The 25343-nt window shown below is 38.4% G+C and overlaps 1 protein-coding gene across 5 annotated transcripts in view; it reads left to right on the plus strand.

Moving 5' to 3' along the window:
* Window positions 1–579: 579 nt before the first annotated feature.
* The window catches only part of SEMA6D (semaphorin 6D), a 34756-nt gene continuing 9992 nt past the window's right edge, over window positions 580–25343 (plus strand). For 3 of the 5 annotated variants that reach the window (XM_053462117.1, XM_053462121.1, XM_053462122.1), the window contains exons 1-9: window positions 1301–1622; window positions 19996–20148; window positions 20614–20725; window positions 21374–21434; window positions 21590–21652; window positions 21758–21859; window positions 22849–22939; window positions 23422–23541; window positions 24658–24746. In XM_053462117.1, coding sequence (XP_053318092.1) covers window positions 20040–20148; window positions 20614–20725; window positions 21374–21434; window positions 21590–21652; window positions 21758–21859; window positions 22849–22939; window positions 23422–23541; window positions 24658–24746 — 747 coding nt within the window. In that variant the 5' untranslated portion in view covers window positions 1301–1622; window positions 19996–20039. Of the gene's footprint in view, window positions 681–1300; window positions 1623–19769; window positions 20149–20613; window positions 20726–21373; window positions 21435–21589; window positions 21653–21757; window positions 21860–22848; window positions 22940–23421; window positions 23542–24657; window positions 24747–25343 lie in introns of those variants that run through there. The other 2 variants (XM_053462118.1, XM_053462119.1) reach the window with 2 other exon arrangements.

The following is a 25343-nucleotide window of genomic DNA, read 5'->3' on the forward strand; positions in this document are numbered from 1 at the left end:
TATATATATATATACCTCCTTATGTATCTCATTTGCTTATTGAAAGTCAATATTTTTACTAGAATTTATTTTCAAGCTAGTTGCTGATATTGTCTTTTTTTTTCAACAGCATCTTATTTTTTGAAAAACGTTTAACACAGGGAGAAAAAAAACTGAGTAGTAAATCAGCCCTCTTATTAACTCTGCAAATTACCCTGTACTGGATGGATTTTCGTTCTAGAAAGAACAAAAAAAAAAGAGAATCTTTGTGTTCCATTTCAGTAAAAGGGAAAAAAAAATCCTGCAGCACCTTTCTGATTGGTTTTTCTGCTGCTAAGTATAAAGTGTTCCTGCCAAAGAAAACTAAGAATGAACTTTGCTGAGAATGTGGATGCATAATGCTGGGCAAGAAAATGATTTGTCTTCAGGATGTCTGTAATAAGATGTGGATAATGAGAGGAGAAGCCAGGTCTGTCTTAATATTCAGAAGTGACATTGCTCTAGCAGAAGTGCTGAGCTGGGGGAAGGGGGAATAAGGGGCCATTGAAGGGTCAGAATAAGAGAACTAAGAGCTTCTCCAACATTAGCAACACTCACACACACACACTTCTCTCTCGCAGACACACAGAGAGCTGGGAGAGCAGCCCAAATCTGCATCTGTGGTGCAGGATCAGAGCTGGGGGTGGATCCCTGCTTTATTGGTAAGCAACCTACTGATCTCTTGATGGATTGACTAGAGATGGATCGAATTACAGCGCTTGCCTCTGCCCAGTTTGTTTTTCTCCTGGTTTGCCCCGACTTTAGGATTATTATAGGAAGCAACAGCAGAAAGAAGAAATAATTGCTCCAGCTCTCCATTTTCCCCCTATGAGGTAAGCTGATGATTAGAAAACGTGCGATCTAAGCTGTACCTGCTCCTTCTCCCTCCCCAAGCCGCAGGGCACAGCCTTGTGCTGGAGCTGGGCAGTAGGTGCCCACTCGGAGAGGGGCATGCGGGGCTCTGCCGCACCGTAACTCGCACGGGTACTCTAGGCAGCTGCGGAGCGAGGAGGGGAGGGAAAGTTTATCTGCGGATCGCCACTCTTGTCACTCGCGTCTGTGGGTCTGCCGGTGTTCTGTGCAAGGAAGCGATCCGAAAGCGTCGTCTCTGGAGGGAGGTGGTCTCGATTGAAGTTGTAGTTGGAACTGTGCGCTGTGTTTACTGAGCTGTGGTAGGGGGATGGGGAGTGGAGGGCTTTGGGGGTGGGAGGGAGGTGCCGGTGTAGGAAGGAGGGGAGTGGGGGGGTTAAGGCAGTCCGCTGTCTCAGTGCCATTTGATCAAGCTAGTGCTTTGAAGATCACAAAGCTTACAGCTGGGCCTCAAGACACTGCTGGGGTCTGTAGGATGGTGGGATGTGCGCAACCTTTTAAACCCTTTGGATTTGCCCCGTGAGCCGTCTCTTTGCATCTGGATGACCGGCACCTTTGCGCTGCGGACTAGAGCTAGAAAGGACCCTTACGCTGCCCGCAAAAGTTAGCTGGATGGATCCCGGGATTTGCGCTATGTTTGTGTTCATGGAAAAGTAGCCCCAGGGAGCTTGGCCCCAAACTCCCTGCCGCCCCTGTCTCCAGAGAGTCGGGACAACTAGCTTTGTATTTTCCGGGTAAGTTCATCTGTATGTTACGATAACTTCTCTCACTGGAGATGCTGCTGGCTGTAGCTCGTGTCATCCTGAGCGTGATGAGAGTTGCAATAGGCAACATCTGATAGAGCGGCAGATGCTCAATCATCACTCAAACAGTGAGAGGCGATCGCGCCGTATATCGGGATTCAGTGCTACCTGTTCCCCATATCGTCAATATAAACACACTAGCCATCATTAACCCTTTCGCACCACTCCCCAATCACCCCTACCTTTGTTATTATGCATATACAGAAAGCGTAGATGTGCATCTGTGGGTGCTTTAAAGCGTTAACTAGCAATCAAGGCTACGCTGTTACAATGTAATGATCTTTCTGATATCCGCGTAATACGATTCCAACTATAATGCTTCCCTTTAATAAATCGGGAGATGCTGTAGTGATAAGCATTCAGATGCTTTTATGCATAGTAACTTCTCTATGATTTGGCCCTAAAAACATTTTTTTAAAAAATATTTAATTTGGGGAAAGCTGGCAGAGCATTCTCTGGGTGCTTCCCATCCACATGCAGTGAGAGACATGATGCTGGATATATATATATATAGAGAAGAGAGAGAGAGGAGAGCTATATTTCATGCTGGCTATAAATTATGCATGGGAACAAATAGGATAGTCAGATGTGTGCTATTTCTTTGCAGTACCCGGGGCTTTCTGGCAGTTTATTTGCTGAAAGCTATGTTTTGTTCATGTCTACATAGAAGCAACTTTTTATTTGTTGTTGTTGTTTGGTTTGAACACATAATGAAATTGGTATGGAGGATTTGGACACTGATATGGAAAGCTTTAAATATCTTATTTCTAAACCCTGAATGGAAGAGAAAGGTCAGTGGCTGTGATCTGGATTATGGCTTTTTGCAATAGAGATAGGGAATTGGAAATGTGTTTTTAGTGCAGTGCACCACCTACTGAAACCACACCTCAAAGTATTGTCTTATGCCAAGCCACTAGCTAGCAGGGCTGCCAATGCAATAGATCCTGCTATATGTATAATATATACCATCGGAGGTGTGATCACAGCATACTGAAGACAATAAATCAATGAGCTATACCTGCGCTTTCAATTTAGATGCCCCCCCTATTGCATTTTAACCACTGAGAACCACAGGTGCCATTAATTTGAACTCCTTACTGATACCCTGCAGGGTCTGAACCACATGTGGAGTTTATGAATGATTGCATTAAAATACAGCTCTGGCTTTGTAAGCCTTGGAAATATTCTATCAGCCGACAGAGTAGCGGAAATTGCAGAAAGGATCTTCTTGCCAGAGACGACTTCCTCCTTAAATAATAAAGTCAATAACTTTAGGTCCCCGTGTCATCATTTATATCACTTTTTCCCTTGAAATTCTTGTTTGTATGCAAAGCTTGTTTTTTTTTCTCTAATAGCATATGCTTTTATTGAGCTTTTCTGCATACTGAAGAAAATCTGCCCAAAGCAAAGGATTGATGGGCTTTATTACGTTGCTTTATGATATCCGACCCATTAAAAAAAAAAAATACCTAAATACTCATAAAGAGAGACGAATAAGCCCTGTCATGCGTTAGTAATTGTACACTTCAAGGATCTAATTTTTCTAGCTTAAGGAAAAGAGGAACTTTTCTGCAGGCCGTGGGGGATTTTTCTACTTACGTGTTATCGTACAGGGCTTATAAATTAGTCAGGAAGAAAATAAATCCGTTATGGTGATTTTCTACAATCAATAAACTCAATTAAAGAAAAACCTTTGAGTCGTGATTCTGCATGTTTTCTTGAATAAGAAAAGCATAGTTTTAGCCCAGTATGATGTAAGCTTATTTGCAGTCAGGCAGTATCATTACTGGTCATCACTGGTACGATTAATACTCTCTTTGCTAAAGGGCAATAAATGTATCGCTCAATAATGTGTAGTGTACACAGGTTCGTAAAAAAGTATACAAAGTTTAATGTAAGTGTGGCAAAAATATATTTATATGATATATTTATTTATTATAAATATATATATTTTTTTTTAATTTATTTTTTTTTTTTAATGAAATTATCAGTGTAAATTTGGGTTTGTGGGATCATGACGTGTTCCGCCAATACTTCACCAGCATAAATGATTGTGGTATTCAAGGAAAATGCGTGCGTTTTGTTATATAAACAAAAGATGTGTTTGTGTTTTTTTTTTTCCCCCCAATGTGCTTCAAGAAATGAAATAAGTTTAACATCTGGCGCGGATCCTACAAAGAAACCTCGCATAACAATACAAGAGAAAGAGATCAAGTCTTTTCTTGTTAAACATACCTTTATCTCCCCTTAAGTAGTATATGCAAACAGCACCTGCCCTCGGGATACAAAAAAAAAAATCTAGAAGGTTTAACCCATTGAACTCCAAAGGTTATCTAGAAAGCTCTAGAGATATATTATTTGCATGAGGTAGAATATACGATTATTCTCGGTTCTCTAGCACCGGTAGAGTGCATGTAATTAGAATCGTCAGAACAAGGCTTTCATCCTCACGTCTTTAAGGAAAGATGATCTGTTTTCATACATTAGATAAGCCATTATGGTTACGGTTAAAAATCCATAGAAGTCATTAAATTAAAGCTCTTACTTGCTTTGAGAATTGCTGCCAATTTCAAATTCGGGAGATTTTCTATTTTTTTTTGCCTTGTCACAGAGTAATATTCGCAGAAAATCATATTTGAACCTTCTGATGCCAATTTCGCAAGCCGCGGGTGGCCCGTCTTGGTGTCACTACTCAACAAGCACAGGGCAGCTGATAATACGCTGATTTAGTTTATTCAAACATGAACGCTAATAAATTGACTTTCTTCCAAAAGCCTAATGTTTCCTTAGGAATAGCCAAGTCTCCAGCGCACACATATAACACGAGGTGCATCCATTTTCCCAACTTTTCTGTCTCATTGGCCCTTTGTTAACTAACCCGGATTAGCATTTTAACAACCATGCAGTGAACTTCTGCCATTCTTTTTCAACTTGGGCACAGTGTGTAGATCATCCATCATTCTGTTCCTGGCCACAACAGGCTACTGGCTCCATAACTACCCAGAGCTATAGAGAAATTATCCGACTGTGAACGGCACAGCTGGCTGTGGCATTTTTTTTTTTCTTCCACACCAGTGCCAGCATTGTTAGGCCACGGCAACAAAAGTGAACATTGCAAACACAACAATTTTTTTTTGTTTGTAGAGCTTTTTGGACCCATTTACAGGAAAAAAAAAAGAGTAGAAAAAAAGGAAAGAGTTATTCTCAGCTCACTTTATTAAAACGGCGGTAGATAAGTGGAACAGCCTCCCCTGAGAAGTGGTAAATGCTAATACAATAAAGGAACTTAAACATGCGTGGAATAGGCATACAACGATCCGGAATCTAACTAAGGACCAATTAAGGTTCAAGTCTTGATTAAAACTGGCAGATTACATGGGCTGAATGGTCCTCCTTATCGGCCATCAAATTCTATGTTTCACCACAAGTAATTCTGCATGAATTGTAAATTATGTGGTATTAATACATTTTAACGTTGTAATTGCTGGAGAACTAACCTTCTGTGTATTGAGTGTGTTTTTGCTGCTCCAGGGTAATTAGCATTGTAGATGAAGCATATAGATTGGAATTACGCGAATATATTATATGCATTTGTTTCCCAAGAAAGACAATAGATTACATTTACAAAGCAGTTGAAGACCTCATTCAGAATCATAAAATATGCTTTGAAAGGTTTGAAACTGATCGGCTTTACATTAATATCACTAAAGTTAGGTGTAATGTTCATTGTGTGGCGGAAATGTTGGAAATTCAGCAAGTATATCAGTTTGATGAAAACACACAACAGGTCTCCCATTCAGAAGCAAACATGAAGGCTTATCAATTAAAAGCTCTGATTTGTCGCTATCTATGATATCACCTTAGATAGGCATGCTTCGAGGGTGATGGGTGTTGTAATCCAACAAACTGTCTGGGATGATCTGAATTATAGTCCAACACCCCCTTTAAAAAAAGGGTGCAGCGCTTGTCTAGCCTTGTTGCGTGAGGTCCAATGTACCCAATAATAGCTGTTTCATGTGGTTGGTCTTTCTTACCAATCTGATGGTCACAAAGTATTTTTCTGAGGGACACGGCAAATTACAGGTGTGCAAGGTGGTTCTGGCATGGCACAAGCCAAACTGGAGTCAAGGCTCCTGCAAGCTGAGCCAAACTTGCCTACTGAATACGGGAAGCCCTTGTTAGAATTCATATGGGCCAAACCATTAAAAAGGAGGATGTGTTTTAGCCACCTTGGCTTCGGCTCACGCTCCTCCTCTCTTTACCAGCTAGACTTTAGGCTCAAGCTCTCACTGGCTCTGCCAACTTTACTGCAAATGCATAAATATTCCAATTTATATGCTTACATTTTACATTTGCTATTTAGTTTCTTTTATAGCCACCCACTGCTAGTTGTCATGTTCTTGGGCTTGTGGAGTTGGTCATCACGGGTAACAGAGCTCTTATACCATATCCTTTTCTTGGGTTTTTTCCACATTTCCTTCCTAATGATGTATATCGAAGATCAGTCCCTGCTTACGGAAGGGCAGGTGCCAAGATCTTTGCCATGCTGCCGCTGCTATATGTGCTTAGCCATTTAGTTGATAGCTTATTTTTCTGAATAAGAATTTATGATCTATTGCATGATTCCCTTATTTTTCTGTACCCCCCTCCCCCATATTTTATGCGTTCTGTATTCTGTGCCCGAGGCCAGGGAAGTGACTTTCCCAATGTCACACCAAACTGAGTTTGGGATTAAAACCTATTGTCCCTCTGTCTAGACCACTCCCAGACTAATGTGACTTGTGACAAGTGTGTTCTTCATCTTCCAGATTAAAGCAGAAGTTTTTGAGTACACTTTGAAAGGATACATGCAGTATTATAGTAAATGTCAGATTCAATGAATAACTATGGCAAATCGGGAATCTTGACATTACCCTGTGATTTTGTGCACCTGTGCATTGACTGTCTTATGTTTTTGATTAAAGTGCAGTGTATTTCAGAGATATTTTCCGCTATGTTGGCGATCTGGTACTGTTTAAGCTACTGGGCACGCTGTGCCTAGCAAACCTGGTAGGATTCCCTGTACCTGTGTTTGTGACCTCGAGTGGCTCCTGTACCTTACACATGAATGGACCATTTGTATGACATTGGCCCCCAACAGCCTACTTTATAGAACTACTCCGGGGAGTCTTTTGGCGTTCAAAAACTGCATGTAGGTGCCTTTATAAATACGGGTAGCTACTTATATTGATCTATGGGCTCCCATTAGATGAGGGAGTCACCAATGCAGTATAATATTGATGATTTGTTGCTTCACCAACTATTTTACACCAAGAAATAAGTATGTGACCCAAGTCTGTTGTGTATGAAGAATGCCACCTCCCTTGATGCTCCCAGTTCCACAACCTCTATGTACATACCTATGTTTTGCAGACTGCGGATTGGAAAAATCAGGAGCTACCACCTTGCATTAAAGATCTGTAACTTGCATGGGACAAGGAGGGCAGCTGCTCTATAGCCACCTTTGCCAGCATCTGGTGATAAGTGACTTCTGCGTGGGGCAGAATCTCTGACCTGGTGCAATTTGCTCCAGCGTCAGGGGCATGTTTGACGCTTGCCCCAGGTGCCAAGGTCCTTGTCATGCTACCACTGCTATATGTGCTTAGCTATTTAGTTAATTATTGGTCTAATTAAGAATTTATCATGTATTGCATGAAGCATCAATGGAAGTCTGAGCGTGAAAGCCTAAAATGCACCATGAAAAAATTACAATAACTTTTCACGTATGTTCATACACCTCAAGTACAGAATGTGGATTTGGATCTTCTACATTGAAAGCTCGTTTGAGCAGCGACCTCCTTACCGCTTCATATTGTTATGTTATACACTACTTTTTATGTCATGTCCACCCATTCTACAGCGCTGTGGAATATGATGGCGCTATATAAATCAATAATAATAACAAAGATTAACATAACATTATTATTACGTATAAAGCTCCAATTTCATTTTTCTACTGAAACAAACAAGGAGGCGTTCAATCAATAGTTTGGAATATCTGTGACCCTTTTGCTGTTGGTGCTTCAACTCTGACACGCCGTCTATTTATGTTGCTTTTAATTGCCACAATAATTTCCCTGGTCCCTGGGTAGTAATAGCTACCAAGAGCCACATGCGTGTAGCTAATTTAAAACCTCATGCAATCAGGGAAGGGATATTAGGTGTATACGGCGAATGGCTATTTCCGAGACAGAAAGGTCTAAAAATAACCCCACTCCACTAAAACCCCTATGTCCCTGACACGTCTATAAAAAAAATTGTTTTTAAAAAGTGCAAATTAAATGGGGTTTATGCTGCTAATCCATTCACCTGCCAGTTTATGAGACTAAAATAGAGGATATAGTTTGTGCAGTAATCTAATCATGAATGTGTGGTTGGAGGGGCAGTGAAGGGGAATAATAATTATTCTTTAAGCTCCTGCATGGAGCCTCCACAATGCTTAAAGAGCTCCTGCTTGTGCTTTCTGCTATAATTGAAGCTTCCACAGCCAGAAACGCCACTTCCAGATATGACTGATCATGACCAGCCAGCACAATGAAGTTTTAAAAAAAATAGCATAAAAAATCTGGGGTTATGTATAAATGTGATGTGGTCGATGTTAGGATGTGGAGGTTTACTTAGTCATGTTTTTGTGGCTATATAAAGCCAAATATTTTATATGAAATATGTGCCATATTTTATGGCGTGGGTTTCTTCTTTTCATTCGCAGAGCTGTTTTTTTTGGGTGCATGTGCTGCAATAAGTAATCCGTCACAAATTTCATTATATGTTTTCAAAATATCCCTTTTCTGCTTGCAACACTTCTACACATAACATTCATATTATTTATCTCTCTCTGAGCATTGAGTATCGTATACTAATCAGGACCCCTTTGTTAATGGTTGAAAAATAAAAACTCAATGTTAAAAATTTAGGGTTTTTTTGCCCCAATTTTTTTGTCATTTTCTGTCTACCACACTGCTGCTACAAGGGTTAAAGAACTTAATTATGGAAGATGTATACGTGTTATTGTGTATCTCCTACCAGACAGCTCAGTAAGCTTTATATATATATATATATATATATATATATATATATATATATATATATATATATATATATAGATAGAGATATATATATATATATATATATATATATATCATCTAATTTGGGATGCTGGGCATTGCAGTTCAGTCCAATGCTGGACTAAGGCTATATAGGGCCAAATTATGGTCCCCACAACTGAGAAGACAATCACAGAAGAATGAAATAGGTATGCAAGGTAGATTTGTGGCCGCACTTGCAGTAGACAAGGTTAACTAAAGACGAAATCAGGTCTTTGTGAATTTGCAGTTTGTAACAAGTAGGCATGGCAATTCTCTGAAAAGTTTCTCATTGATCTAAACAAGGGTGATTACCTTTCTTGGCAATAAAAAGGCCAAAATGACCAACAACATTAAACTCAACTGTTGCAAACTTCTAGACCATGTTTAATCTGATACATTCTGTTAAATTTCCAATTTTCTGCTACTCTACCGTATTTATGACTGCAATTATTATCATGGGCCTTGGTTTTTCTACTAAACTGAAGGAAAATACCAATTCCTTTTTATTTTGAATATTACTTTTTAATACTCACTGTATAGTTTAATCATATTGATTAAATAGTTTTCTGGGTTTTTTTTTTTAAATGATCCATCACAAAATAAAATCAGTTCTGGATTAAAGAGAAATGGTGTCATTCAGTCATTATATGGAGATTTAGCGTGACTGGAACAGTGTGCATTTCATTGAGCAAGTTGATGGCCATTAACCCCTTTGCTGCAGAGGAAGTAACCGCTGCCAAGTTAAGTCATGCTAGGCTATTAAGCATATTAATGGATTCGAGGCATCCACAGTCCCAGAGGTTGGTCATCTTTCACATATTGAGTACAATAGAAACGCTTTTGGAATATGGGAAAGTCATCTCAGGAGCAGCATTAACCCTTTAAGGTGGAAACAAGCAACTTTGCTAGCAATCCGGGGGTTAAATATGCAACATAACCATTGTTATTATAAACTGCTAATACTGTTGTTTCAAAAGCAAATTTAAGACATTAGCAACCAGAAAACTGAATGTAAACTTTTTTAACTACTCAAGTACTGGAGTGAAGCCAATACAAATGTATTGACAAATATCTTATGAAATGATTGGGATTTTGTTTCTGTGATAAATAGGATATCCTTAGGGATTCCATGCATTCCTGCTATAATTTTGTACCCTTGTGTGTTAAATGCATTCAAGCAATATACAGCAATGGATTCTTTAGTTCCAGTAACATAAAGTAACACTGCAGATGTTTGAATACATGGGTTTAGACTTCCCTGTATCTATTTTCATTAAGAGCAGACTTGGCTTCCCTCTGTAAATTATGCTTAAAGGGGCAGCCATGCATTTATTTGTATAATTTTGTTTAATTTTTTAGGGATTAGTGATTTGTGGCAGCTTGTTTTCACTGTCCCCGGCGGCGTAGGCCTTTTTACAAAAAAATGCTGCTTTTACAGACTGGACAATTTAAACTGGCCACATAAGAATGAGTTAATGCTGCAGGCCTGTCTATGGCAAGTGCTGACCGGCAGTATGCAGTTCTCTCAAACGACATTAATTTAAGACCTGAAGAGCACTCGAAGTGTGGCCTGGAGCATATAGAAAGTATAGGCGCCTGTAAAAAATGTCTAAGCTGGTGTAAACAGCCAGCACGTGCTGTCTCGGTATCCCTGCTGGTGGCTGGGTATTTTAATACAAAAAATATGGATTGCTCCTCAATAATTTTTGTATGTGTTATACACACTCGCAAGCCTTCTAAATGCTGTTGGATTGCAACTCCCATTACCTTGTGCTGTATGGGAATTGGCATTAAAAGTAAAAGGGCTGTAGATCACCGATCCATGCTGTAATTTGGTATTATACTGAGGTAATATGGAGGGTTTGGAGTCACCTAGCCCATCTGTATCCCAGATTAGATTTTATGAATTGCCAATTGTGAGGTTAATTCTATAGTAGCTAAGAATTTAGTTACTTACGCACATGCTTCCATTCATGAGGTTTTCAATGTGAAACTCATCACGGAATTAATGATTTGATTGTAATGCATAGTTAACCTGTGAATCCGTGTAGGGGAACATTATGTTAAGCACTATTCTGATTAATAAAAAGAGTAGACCTGTCCACGACAACATTATTTCTATAGTAATAATCATTTAGTGATCGGCCATGTTGTTTTTTTTTTTTTGTTGGACACAAATATATTTTACATGCCCGTATAACTAATATATACTGTATATACACATATATGTATGTATAAATTATATATACCCAACATTCTGCAGGGCAGCAACCTGTTAACATGTATATGTCCTGAGAATATAAACTCGTTTGATCAGGACCCTCCTTGCTTTATTTCTGTTATGCACTACTTGTTATGTCCTGTTTACCCATTGTACAGCGCTGCAGAATATGATGCCGCTATAGAACTGTTAATAATGGCTGATATGGTAATCCGAGTTGTAGGCCACAATGCATTGCTCATACAATTATAAACCTAATAATTAAGATCATTGTGGTCTAGATGAATTCTTTGTGCGTGTCTTGTACAGTCTAGCAGGAAACACAAATCTTCTAAGCCAAGAAGAGGCAATTTTGATATACTGTAGAAGGGCTGAATCTTTGGAATTCATAAAGTGTTTGTCCCTTTTTATGCGGCAAGCCCAGACTGATTGTTTCCTAAATATTAATTGACCCAGGGATGGTGCACGGCTGGCAGCTGGGTATAGTACGTGCCGATTCTCATTCAGTAGCTGTTTGCACTGGCTTTTTTTGTATTTTTTTTTATTATAAGTGTGTGTTTGCAGGTCTGACCAAGCGTGCTGGGATAGCAAATGGGAAAGCAGTACTTTTATTGTTTTTCTTTGTCTGTGTCCATAAAAAAAAGCAGCGCTGTCTCTCTTGACACACCTGTTTATATCCAATAATCTTCAGAAGCTGGACTATTAAAGGCACACTGCCCTATGTAGTTCAATGCCCTTTAAATCAATATTTTTGCCCCTTGCAAATTCGTGGAGGGATTCATTAGAATCTTGCCCCCCCCCCGGCTCTCTGGCTTGCAGGAGCTACATTCGGTTGAACGCTTCTCTTGTATCCTGTTCACATGCTGTATGCTGATCACCAGCCAGCTCCAGCACTGGCACGAGACCCCCCAGCTCGCAACAAGAAAAAAATGCTCCCAGTCATTTTAATGGAAGCTTTACCTGCCAGTAATTGGCTGCTTTAACTGGAACCAATACTGGTCAGCAGAGGGGCAGTGCTCCGCAGCGCCAGACAAGGTACGTGATTTTTATTCTTAAAAGGTAAAGAATGCGTACTAAAGTCCCTCCTTTGTTGCTGGTATGTATATGTTAACCTATCACAGTTATGTGATTGTTGACTTTTTTTCCCAAATTAACTATATTTAAGACTGGCTAAACCATCAAGTGGTGTTCTGTATGAAGGGTAGTTCAATTGCAAAGTGGTCAAAGTAAAGCTGCACCTCTTACTCCCCCCCACCACCACAATTGCTCATAATACATACCAAAAGTGTGCCCAAATTTTTAGCGAGTTACCAAATCTACCAACTAGCAGTGGATTGCACACTCAGGTCCAAAAAGCTGGGGGGGGGTGGCTTTGAAGACTACATCTGGCTCTGATTTAATGCCAAGTCTTCCCACAGTCGCTGTGAAACCCACACCCATCATCCTGGTCACAGTGCCCAAAGCCTAAACAGCAGATTGGGGTGTCATTAGTCATCTGGCTTAAACTAGTGATTAGTTCACTGCTTTCCCAGCGGCTAAACCCTAGTGTCTTTACCATTGTCGTCGCCACTTTGTGATCGTTGGCTCCGGGCACAAAATAATATCATATGTTCATCAGAGCTTGGAATGAATTTTTGTCCTGCAGAAGTTCTGCATACGCTTTCAGCAATATATAACAAAGAAAAATGCTATATATATATATATATATATATATATATTATTAAAGACAGTTCTAATATGAGATTTTAATTTTTACATTATTCAAAGCTAAAAGCTGAAAATAAAAAAACCGAAGCTATCTTGGACCTTTTTTTTTAAGCCACAGACTGTACTTTTATTAATCAAAGTGGCATTTAGATCCTGCAGTGAGTCAACTAAAGCACTTGTATCATTAAAACGAATCAACTGTATTTTCAAGGTTTCTTCCTGCTTGTTCTACATTCAAGGAGGAAGGCTGGGTTTTCTGTAATATTAAAAGCTGGCAAACAACTAAACTGTAACTAGCCGTACCAGAAGCCAATTAAGATCAAAGCAGAGATTTGCGGTAGCAGCTTCATCATTTTAATATTAAACATTTTTTTTTTAACTTTGACACAGATCAAGAGGTGTTAATGTAGATTCTTTTGAAACGAGTCAAGTAGTGTTTTAAGATGAGAGAACCGTTATTTGTTCTTTCAATTAGTATCATGCCTTGGCAGTACACCTTGCCAGTGCTGTGTCTGCTACTGACAAACAAGGATGGGAATAATAAGAAGACACGGTAAGCTTTCGTGGTTTGCAGTTGATGTGTTAGTAAGGGAAAGGGAGGAAAGGCATACAAATAATACTCATTTATGTAGAACAAAGAATCCATATTTGATCAGGATTCCAACAGATGTTACTATAGTATATTCAGACCCATAACCATATCAAAAAGACATTGGAGCCAGTTGTGAAGTTGTCTGTCTTCTGAAGTAGTTTTTGCACCACAATGTGGTGCTTTCTGCCCATGCGCACATGGGAGAGTCATCAGCCAAACACAGCTGCTGCAAACCAAGGGGCTGGGGAAGCCGGAAAAGAGGGCCAATGCATAGAATGGATTCTGTTAAAATCCATCATTCGTTTACAAGGGGATAAAAGCATTAATGCAATGGGGGCACCCAACTATAAATGCTGGACTGTCCCTTTAATTACAGACTCGTTTTTGTATCCTGGTGAGTAACACAAGAGCTAAAGTATGTATACAGCATTAAACTACAGGTGCAAAGACATTCTGCTTCCTTATGAGCTGATTAGCACCAGACCCTACCAGGGATGGGATAAGGGAGTTATGTTAATGAATGTGCTTTAACACAAATACACTTGTAATGCTAAATCAACGAGAGAAAGAATGTATGGACTTAAAATACATATTTATTGCCTGCATGCATTGTATTATCAAACTATATATCTGATTATCTATATAATACCAAATGATACAGTTAAATGTTCTAATAAAATCAGCCAGAAACTAATATTTCCGATATACTATTGATAAAAGGCTTAATACACTTAATGAAGTGTCCCAGAGTACACATTGCATCCCAGTTTGTGTTCATTAAAAAAGAGTGGTGGGTGGCTTGTCCTTATCTTCTGCTTTGGGATTGAGAAAGGCAAACAGCTTTTTATTAACAAACTAGAGGTTTTTTTGTGTTGTTTGTATGTGCTGTTCAGCGTTAAAAGGTAGACAGGTAGATTAAGCTTCATAAGGTTTATACCTTTAACAAGAAGCAAATGAAATAGATGTCTATTGGGTTATATAAAAATAATATATATATCGTGAAGAAGATAAATGAGGTCAATAAGTGCTCATTACATAGAATTCCAGTGTCAGCTGACTATTTGTGTTCCTTTAGTATGTACTACTACAGTATGCATCTGAACGGAAATATATTCCTTTTTTAAAAAAATAACATACTGATTTCTTGCATTTTCTTGTTGAAAACATTTCAGAGGGACCTCTTAATTCTGTCTGTCTTCACTGCTCAGCCTGTCCATCTCCAGCATCACAGAAGGGGCACTTAGTCTTCTAATTTAAAGAACCTATCACACATAACTCTCATCACACCTATCCCTCCCCTTCACTGGCTAATGTGGGCATTAATGTGTATTAGGCTAGGTTTCCACTTGGGTTTTTGTCCGGCGTTTTTTTCTTGATGAAAAACGCCAGGAAAACTGCCAAGAAAACTGCCACTGCATTTACCTGCGTTTTGGCGTTTTTTCTGCAGTTTTTTCTGGCGTTTTAGCCTTTCTGTGGAAATTGCTTTTTTTGACCTTAGGCAGTTTTTCCAGCCTTTACAAGTTAGAAGTTTCACCCAGCTAAAAGGGATTAGGATAAATGGCAAGTATCTGCCCCCTCCTGATGTCATTTACTTGGTAGAACCTTTTGTCTCTTTTCTGTGGTTTGTAAGGCATGCTTTATTCCGAATGTCTGCTCCTCTGGGAAGATTGGCCCCAAATGATGGTGCAAATTGTTTGCTGTTGCTTTTGGCACGCAGGATCCGGTCGCGTATGTTTGTTTGTAATGGCATGTTTGTTCCAAATGGTGTAAAATTCAATATGAACTAGTCCAGGACTTTGTTTTGTGTGAAACTGTTTGTTTTCAGCCTATTTCTCGTAGGACACACAGATACTGGGTCCATCCTCTGCATTGTAACTGTGGAAAAAACGCCATAAAAAACGCCAAGGCAATAAACCCACATGGCTTTTTCATGGCGTTTTTTCTCTCCCATAGACTTCTATTGGAGAAAAAAAGCCAAGATTTCTTGCAAAAAACGCCAGAGTGTCAACATGCTGCAGTTTTGAAAAACTGCCACAGAGCCCAAAAAAGCAGAAAAACGCCAAAGAGGACTGAAAAAACGCCAAACAGAAAAACGCCAAGTGGAAATGGCATTTTGCGATTTCCCATTGAATTACAGCTAACATCTGGCTGCATGCGTTTTTCACAAAAAAACGCCAGGTGGCGCTATTGGCGTTTTTATAGGCGTTTTTAGCATAAAAAACCCAAGTGGAAACCTAGCCTTAGGATCTGTAAAACGTTGCTGTTTCACATGCATGAGCATGGCATGGCTGGTGGGCATGGCTGTAGGTGGTCAGAGTGGTGTGATGTAACGCACAGAGGAGGGTCTTTGGAGGAATGGCACGGCTCTCTTTCTAGGCAACTGTAGTACTTCAATAAACTTTTAAACCGGTTTTTATGAGACAGGGAGCATTAAGGAGAAACACAAAATGGCATTTTTTTTTTTACTTCTCTACATTATCCAGAACTTATCCGGGGACATTTTAAGATGAGGGTACATATATAATAATCTAATAATGTCAGCCATTAATGATTGTTTGTCGTTTGTTGTATGATAGTTTTTTTTTTCTTTTCCAACAATAGATTTGTCGAAACGACATCAATTTTGTTTCCAATTCTTACCATCACTGCCCACGTGGCTATTTATGTAGAATATACTCGCTGTGCTTGAACACAATAGTAGTATGTGGTTTATCAGCTAATCAGAAGCTAGTGTTTAGAATGCTTAGAAAAGTTGTGTGTATTTGAGGGGAAGTTATCGGGTTTCGCTAGAATGAAGCATAGGTGCAGGTGTGTGTTTTTTATTTGAGTTTCCTGGATTGGGGTAAATGAACTCTATGACCTGGAATCTACCAGTTCAGGTTATAACATTTTGTCACACTATGTTCTTGAATGTCATCTGAGGACACCATTATGGCGGAGTATTTTCCATAGATCTTGGCTATTCCGGTGGCTTCCAAGTATGATAAAGTGTTGCTAGTTTATCCTATCACACTAAAGTTAAATACCACCCTAAAAACATTAATGTTTGCAACAAATATGTTGTAACAAATATTACGGTGATTCTCCTTTAAAGTGTTTAGTGAAGATAACATGATATCATATTTGCAATTCATATTGCATTCAACTGATATTTTCGTGTAAATGACAAAACAATTAAAATATGCTCAATTTGGATGGGTACTGAATTAAGCTTAGAGAGGGTTAAATCTCCCCCTATCGATATCATATTGAATTATATCATTCAGTACCACAATCAAGAAATGAAATACGCAAATTTGCAGCAAATAACATGTAACCTAGCAGCCCGTATAACATGAATTGCTATTGTCGATAACGCTCTACGGGGAAATGACTGATAAATTAGCGGTTAAAATTGACAAGTGACAAGAAGTCTGGAAACATCATTTGATGACTTTTAGCAGTGTAGGCGATATCCATGAATTTCAAATAATACCTTTTGTAGACTTTAAAAACTGTGAAAATAACAGGCAGTAGATTGCAAACACAATTTTCCTCCAAAAAACCCTTTTTTATAACAGCACTAAGGCACACCATGCCAGCACTCCCTATTGCTGTGAAGCCCAATATTGCTTTATTTCTGCGGTTTATCACCATTGCTAGCTATGTAGCCTTTTGTATTTATTAGAGGGCAAACTTACCCGAGAGGTGCAGTTGCGCAATTTCATATCTTTGCGCGAAGAACTGTTGAAATAAAACACTTTATTACAATATCACGGCAAGAATTCCAGGGCTGATCATGTGGAAGTAGGCAGCCAGACAATAGTGATGGGTGTCATTATAATGCAAAACCTTTTACTTTTCCGCTCATTGCTTGCATTGTCATCAGCTGGCAGCATTAAGCGAACCCTGTCTGTGTTTCAAAAGAAGTTACTTAATGATGCCATTAACAATCTACTATGGTAATAATGCAAAGTTTGCCCAGGGAAGTTTTGCGCACCAATGGCCGAAGCGATAATAATTGTAACGTTTCAGCGCATTACGTCTTTTGTGACTTGTTTTCAAACCGTTATAGAGGTTCAGCATATTTTTACATTTATTATAGAATAACTATAAAGATTGTCCCAAAGAAACTGTGTCCATGGGAAGTACTCATAAATGTTTAACATTTAAATGCTCAAAGAGAATATTGTCAAAAGTACTTCTTGTGAAAGCCTGCGCATGAACACTGGCAGGCCGCAGCTTGTTCAAGTTTATTTTGGAAAAAAAAAGAATGTATTGATTTCAACTTAGTCTGAATTTCCAACATTTCATTGTCTCAAGAAGCCGGTTTTACCAAATTTAGATCAGACCGGTGTACTTCGGTTTTAAATAACTATATGACACTATATTTTGTCCGTTGGATAATCTCTCGTAATTTACTGTATAAGATGTTCTTTTGACTAGAATTTAAGTATGGACAGACCATCTACACTGTATAGTCAGGATAAATGTCTGCCCAGAAACTATTATCCATAAGGAGTCGTTCTAATGTAAAGTGGAATAGCGTGGTTGGTATCTATCACTTTTGCGCTGGATTTGCTCTTTCCGCATTAGAGTTTGCGTTCGAGTAGTTTCTCTGCTCTTGACCGTCTGGCCTCCGGTGTCTTATCACTTCTTACAATAAAAGGCAAAACCCGAGACTGTTTAATGCTGGCTCTATTACTTTCCCAGAAGCGTTCTCTTCTTCCTTTACTTTAGAGGTTACTGGGTAAAAAAAAAGGCAAATACGTATGAGGAGGCTTCTGCAGAATCCCTCCATGCATTTACAAGAGGGATCACTCAGCAATCATATATGAAAATGCGTATGATGGCTGAAGTGTCACTTTAATAGTACATAATGGCATAAAGTATGTGAGCTACCGCTGAAAAAATAATTTACACAAAGGAGGAAATGACTGCCAGAAAGATCTATAATGTTGCCAAAATCCCATTACCCAGGGCACTCATTGAGCCTTTAAATAGAACAATAGCTATTTCTATGCAGGAAAGATGCTTTTGAAGCAAACTTTTACGCCGTCCATGGGGCGATCCTCTTGAGAACAAGCTTCCTAAGGCTACCAAGCTTCAGAGACAGCAACCCGGGAGCATTTTCTTTGGTCTAGTGATTTTACAGACTTCGATGCTGTGGTACAAACCACCTTCAATTCTCAGACCTGTCACATCCAGCTGTCTTAGTTTAAAAAAAAACAACATTATTTTCAGCTCATAGTGGCAACATTTTGCTTACAATTTAGCAGTTTTGCTTACACGTGTTTTAATTTTCTCAATGATAAACGGAACTTTCTATGTTGTATTATTTTAGCTACTATGTTGTGCTATCCTTCTTTCCAGACCCCAAACTCTTTTCTTGCACAACTTGCTTGGATTGAACCCACTACATATTTGTTTAATTGATTGTATGTTGCGCCAAAGTAAGAATACATAAAGAAAAATTACTTTGGAATATTTGTTTTTGTCTGCATCAAATTAACCCACAGTGATGTGGAATATTCTGCTAGTTCTGACAAAAAAAAAGTCAAAAAAGGATAATAAAGTTGTTGTACTTATGAACTGCAACGTGAGTTATGTGTGACTATCAAAGTTTATTGTGACATTGGAAATTGCAGCATTTAAACTTTGACCGAATATAACAACGCGATGTGTAAATGTTTGGAGTCAACAAGTACAAAGGTTGTTGATGCATCTGGCAAGATTGCAAGTTGGGTTCAGGTGTTCTCTGGCTCATACCTAATCGCGCATGTACTGCCTTTCAAAAAGTGGATGGCAAATCTTAAACCGTGTGTGTGTTTCCCGTTGCATGTATAGAATGTGTAATAAACACTAGGTGGCTGTAATATCCTATGATGAGGTTGGAATTTTTAAATATGCCATGATTCAAGCTGTCCAGCTGAAGAACATCCGGGCTGATGTTGTCAGCCAAGGTGTCCCTATAGAATTAATTTTCCTGTGTAAGGATTAAACATACATATACATGTAGGCATATATAGTGTTTGTATCTATTGAAAAGTCGCTGTTTTGGTGAAGCTCCTAAACCACACCTTTAGCACACTCCCAAAAACAATTGCCCTCAGGCTACATCCTGAAATGTATGTTTATAGGCACAGATTTTGATGTAACCCTCATGGCTTACTCTTTGTGTCTGTCTGTTGTTCGCTAGGTTCCTAGTCTTCAGGAATTTGACTTCTAAAATCTGCTTTTGCTCTAATGTAATAGGTTCCCAAATGCTGGCAGAGCCATTTTTCCTTTTACATAACTAGATTAGTCTTAAAACACAAAAGATTTTCAAGTTTTCAAGAAAACCTTTCATGCCAGCTGTTTTTTTGTTTTTTTCTTGGGCCACTACAGTCCAATTATATTGGGAAGTCGTATATGGGCAATATCAGATTGTCCTCTGTGGTCCTGGAGACCTACAGCTCTTTGGTTGTTTATAAACCAAAGTTTGGGATTGGTGAGAATCCTGAGTTTATTTGTGATATTATGCATTGTTGCGCAATGTTCACAGCGGTTTTCTGTTATTTATATCTATTGCATGCTTTGACCAGTCTGCTACAAAAGGTGATTAAGCGATAACTTATTAAGTCCTACACAGCACTGAATTAATTTTCCTTGGTGATTTTCTAATTAATGACTCTTCTGCAGGTAGAAACAGTTCTCAAAAGGACGTGTTACCCGTTCCGTGAATCATGAGGCTATGTGCGTTTCATGCGTATGCCCTGTTGGTAACAATAACCGTGGCAACTGCTGTTAGTTTTCCCGAGGATGATGAGCCTATCAACGTTGTAGACTATCACTGTAAGTCATCTTCTCACTTTTTATACCAATGAACCAATGGAAAGCAGGGTGGCGATATATAAAAATATAAAACATGTTTTACTAGAAATATATCATACCATTGCTTAAAAATATATTTTTTAAATAAATAAATTATCCTAGAAAAGCTACAAAGAACCCATATGTAGCTCTTGTAACACGTGATTTTTATTTTAAAGAAAACCCCATTTATTTTATTGATGTGTTTAACTGTATTTTTAATAAAAAAAATAAAAAATAAAAAATCTTTTTTAAGGAAGACTGTGTAAAATTTGGTAAGTCACATTCTCTGACATTGGCCATATTTTATGAATTTATATTCAGGACACCGAAGTAGGGATTTGGTTTCTACCCTTCTACACGTGGTATATACAGCTAATCAATGCTATATATTGATTCTGTAGCTCTGTAATCCAGAGTGATGGTGTATCCGATTTTAACTTGCAGATTCAAGGCAATATCCAGTATTCAGAGGACGCCCTTCAGGCAATGAATCGCAGCACAGCCTGGACTTTCAACTGATGTTGAAAATTCGAGACACACTTTATGTTGCTGGAAGGTAATTTCCTTTAAATCTGTTTATTTGGATTGGACTCCCTTTCTTGTTCTCTTTCAGCTAGGATATCCAATGCATTAAGACAAAATAACACGCAGAAAGGGTTCTGTTTAGGGAAGGAAAAGAAGGGTTACTTTATTTTTTTTATTTTTTTTTCCCATTGTTTTTTTTTTGCGTGTCCACGGTAACTTACTAATGTGTTTCTGCTTTCTTGCACATCTTTAAGATTAAGCATCATAGCGGAGCTGGGGTATCTTACTAGTAATGCGGGATGATTGCTCTTACCTTGAAATGACATGCTACGGTCTTAAGAAATATGATTAAAGACTCAAAAACCTGACTGATGCATTTGTGCAGCCGTGAACCAAATCATTCCCAGGCTGTCTTCTTAAAAAAACACAAGGAAAAAAAAAAAGGTTGGATTGCCACGAATAAGAGAAAGGGAAACCGGATACATTTACAAAACGTGGGGGGTTGTAATCCTGTAGCAAACGTCTTTATCCAGACAAAGAAATTCAGTAGGCCCGCAGAACTTGTGCCTTTTCAGACAAGGGCCTGGAAAATGGATTTTGTCATGCCATGCATGAATAAGTAAATATAAAGGCCAGCACTTTTGTCCATTTTCCTGAGGATTCTTTCTTTTCTTCTCAGAGATCAAGTTTATGCCGTAAACTTAAACGAAGCTCCAAAGAATGAAATTACGCCGAGCCGGGTAAGTGAAAGCACTTGTCGCATGTTTTTGACTGTCTGAAATCCAAGTCAAAGGGTGATGCTTTTGTCATTGATCCGGCGCTCTGTGGTTTGACTCGTGAAGAATTTAAGTGCCTGCTTCTGATTCATTTTTTTTGGTTGTTTTTGCTTTATCAGAGGTTGACATGGAGATCAGGGCAGGCGGACAGAAAAAACTGTGCAATGAAAGGAAAACACAAGGTAAGGCGGTTTAAGACAAAACTCTCAAAATGTAGACCTCGGTGGCAATTTGCATTTATGTTTCTAATGCTTTATTAATTATTTTTTTGCTGTCTTCTGCTTCAGGATGAATGCCATAACTACATCAAGGTTTTTGTTCCAAGAAACGAAGAGATGGTCTTTGTTTGCGGTACAAACGCTTTCAATCCCATGTGCAGATATTACAGGGTAAGGAGAAGATCCAACTCTATGTCTCTATGTTTCATTACTAATGAAATTGCTTTAGGATACTTTCTGGGACTTTTAGTATGTATGTATGTATGTATGTATGTATGTATAAAAAAATAAATATATATATATATATATATATATATATATATATATATATTTGTAAATATATACTGTGTTTAGTCATCTCTCAAAGCCAATAATCCACAAACTGGAAACAATATAAAACAATAAAAAATAATAATAATATAAAAGTAACTATTCAAGATTATTGAAAAACAAAAAAGAAAAGACATTTTGTTGTTAAAGTTCTAATGATATACAACGCTGCATCACATTTCAAATGCAGGACTATGCTTAAAAATATTCTGAGAAGGCAATCAATCTCCATAGTACATGCATAGCGTATTCTATATATGCACGGGGTTGGCCATAACGCTATAATAAGCTACAGCCAGCAGCTGCATGGGTTTACTGCCTGAAAAATCCCATCACTCCATGCATCAACCTAAAGAAAAAATAAATGGCTCCACTTATTGGTTATTTTATTAGTGTTCTAGTGTCTTATATTGTATAAGAAAGGAGGTATATTATTCAATATCCATGCCAGATATTGCTTAATTGTTAACTTTTTAGTGTTTGAAGTTAAGACGAGATATAGAGTACTTATCAAAGAGTGCTGCAGCAGATCAAAACAGCCAAATAATACTCCTATAATCAAAAATGAATCTGCATGAAAAGCACAGTGTGTTCTGGTCCACTGCATCACCCGCATGAGGCAATGACATCAGATTGTCCACTTCAATTAACATTTATAGGAAGTATACAACATCTACTTCCAAGGATGTAGTAATGCACTAAACATTATGACTCACCGATGCTAATTTATTCTAAATGTTACTGCACACATTTGAGATTGTATATTTATTTATATAATAAATATAGATTGTTTAAGGGGGAAAAAAACCTTTTCTGTATTGTTTTTGCAGCTAAGTACCTTTGAATATGATGGGGAGGAAATCAGCGGCTTGGCTAGATGCCCATTTGATGCCAAACAAACCAATGTTGCCCTATTTGCTGGTAAGTGCACTGTAAAATAACAGGCTTATGAATAGAGAAATAGAGTACGCAAGCAATGTGAGATTTACATCATGCATGTATTGTAACGGCTTAAGTTTTCATAATACAAACATTTCTATGTTAAAAAAAAAAATAAGCCACTCCAACTTGGGGCTAGCCACATGACAAGTGTTCCTTGCTGACCCTGATCTTGCGCTGTCAGTAGTTTCATTTCCCACGACAAACAAAAATGAACTAAAAGACAGTGCTGTTCCGTCCTGTCATTGCAGGAGAAATGACATGGTCTCACATGCTTTGCAGAATATTGTGTAGTAGGTGCAAACATTGGTTTATGAACATGGAGTATGGTACCTTGGCAGAGTTAAGTTTCACGAAGTAAGGGTAAACTGACCATGACTTACTTCGCTGTTCTGAACTTGCCTCCATTCTCCTTGTTCTTGCCAGTCTGGCCCGATTATGAGATGTTGGGCTTTGTCTTGTAGATGGGAAACTATACTCGGCTACGATGGCTGATTTCCAAGCAAGTGATGCCGTAATCTACCGGAGCATGGGGGATGGATTCGCTCTGAGGACAATTAAATATGACTCAAAGTGGCTAAAAGGTACTTGCAAATTGACTTTTATTAATAATAGGATCAGACACTTACATGATATACAAGTGAAGCGGAACAACATTTAATGGCACTTCTCAGAATAGGTGATGCATATTAAGCTTTCCATATCATTCTGGTCGGATACAGCTCTATGACGAATCTACTTCTTGCATGCAGGCACATCGAAGGCTTTCCTTGAAATGCATATTTTTTTTCTATTTTTGCATAATGGTTTATAATTGATTCCTTAAAATAAAAAAATAAAAATCTCAAATGTAGTGAAAAATCCACTGAGGCCTTTTAACAGTCCATTAGTCAGCATTAAAGACGGCAAGATCAATTATAGCTGAATCCTCTGGTACAGGGATGAACCGCTTACAGCCCCCCAGCTGATTGGAACTCCCATAACTGCCAGCCATCTTATTTGTATACTATATTAGCCACAATTAAAGTCATTATGGCTTAGTATACCCTTGGCTGCCCCCCCCTTTCTGATAATAGTTGGAGCCAAGCCTGGAATATATGGGTTTACCTTGTCTCACGTCTGTTCACATGCATGGCATCTGCGGATGCATTCATGGCATACCTTGTCTTATCTACCCCCCCCCCCTTGACTCCTTTTCCTTCAACAAATCTCTTAAAACCCACTTATTCAGGGAACCCCGCCAACAGACAAGTTAACCCCCATCCTTGTGCCTATCTGTACTTTACCCCTGCTGTCGGTCTATACACATGTCCAGTAATAACATTTACTTAATCGTTGTCTTACACTTGTGTGGCTGGTCCATCGCAAACATTGGCACACGTACCTTGTGTGTAACTTACCATTCTTAGATTGTACGCTTGTTTCTTACAAAGCCCTTTTTACCTTTTTGTTTCTGTCCAAATTGTTGTTGTGACGCACTACTTGTTGAGCCCCATTTACCCACTGCACAGCTCTTTGGAATACGATAGTACTGATTAACCCCTTAAGGACAATGGGCGGTCCCAAAACCCATTGAAAACAATGCATTTTGGGCCTGTACATGTATGGGCTTTGTCATTAAGGGGTTAAATTAGTTTATAATAATAATAATAATAATAATGGAAAGCTGATATATCCCTTTTTTTTCATTATCCACCCAGAGCCGCATTTTCTTCATGCTATAGAATATGGGAGTTACATCTACTTCTTTTTTCGCGAAATCGCCGTAGAGCACAATAATTTGGGCAAGGTAAGTGTAGACATGGTGGTTTTCCACATTTAGGTATTTGGGACTGAGCCAGCATGGATAAGCAGCTGAAGGCGCGCATATAAAAAAGAGAAATGGATAAACGAGCCGAACGTGTCAATGCTTGATAAATCTCGGCACTATTGTAATATTATCCATTAGCCTTAAGGCTGTTCATTTCCATCTAGTTCTTAAATGCAATGTCTATTACTGTTTTATTTGTCTTGCAATTTTCTGTAATTAATCTTCCAAGATGGACTATATGCAATCTTGTATAGAGATTAATAGTGTGCGATAGATATGCGCTCTTGCTAGCATTTATTTCATGTTGTATTTAATTTGCCCAAGACAAAAAAAAAATAAAAAAAAAATAATGGTATACTTGCACATGACCCTGATTAAGAAACCGTTTTATTTCTTGGCATAAATTAAATGCATAAATATGTTTATACTTCAACAAAGGTTTCCATTGTGCCTCCCAAATGTTAAATAATTAAATGACACAAATGCAGTTTATGATCCTGGGGCTAAATTATAAGACGTTCCAGTTTTAAATTATTAAACATTTTTTACGCACGGTTAATTAAAGGCTTTGGAAAA

This window comes from Spea bombifrons, chromosome 4 (assembly GCF_027358695.1).
Source record: "Spea bombifrons isolate aSpeBom1 chromosome 4, aSpeBom1.2.pri, whole genome shotgun sequence".
Taxonomy (NCBI): Eukaryota; Metazoa; Chordata; class Amphibia; order Anura; family Pelobatidae; genus Spea; species Spea bombifrons.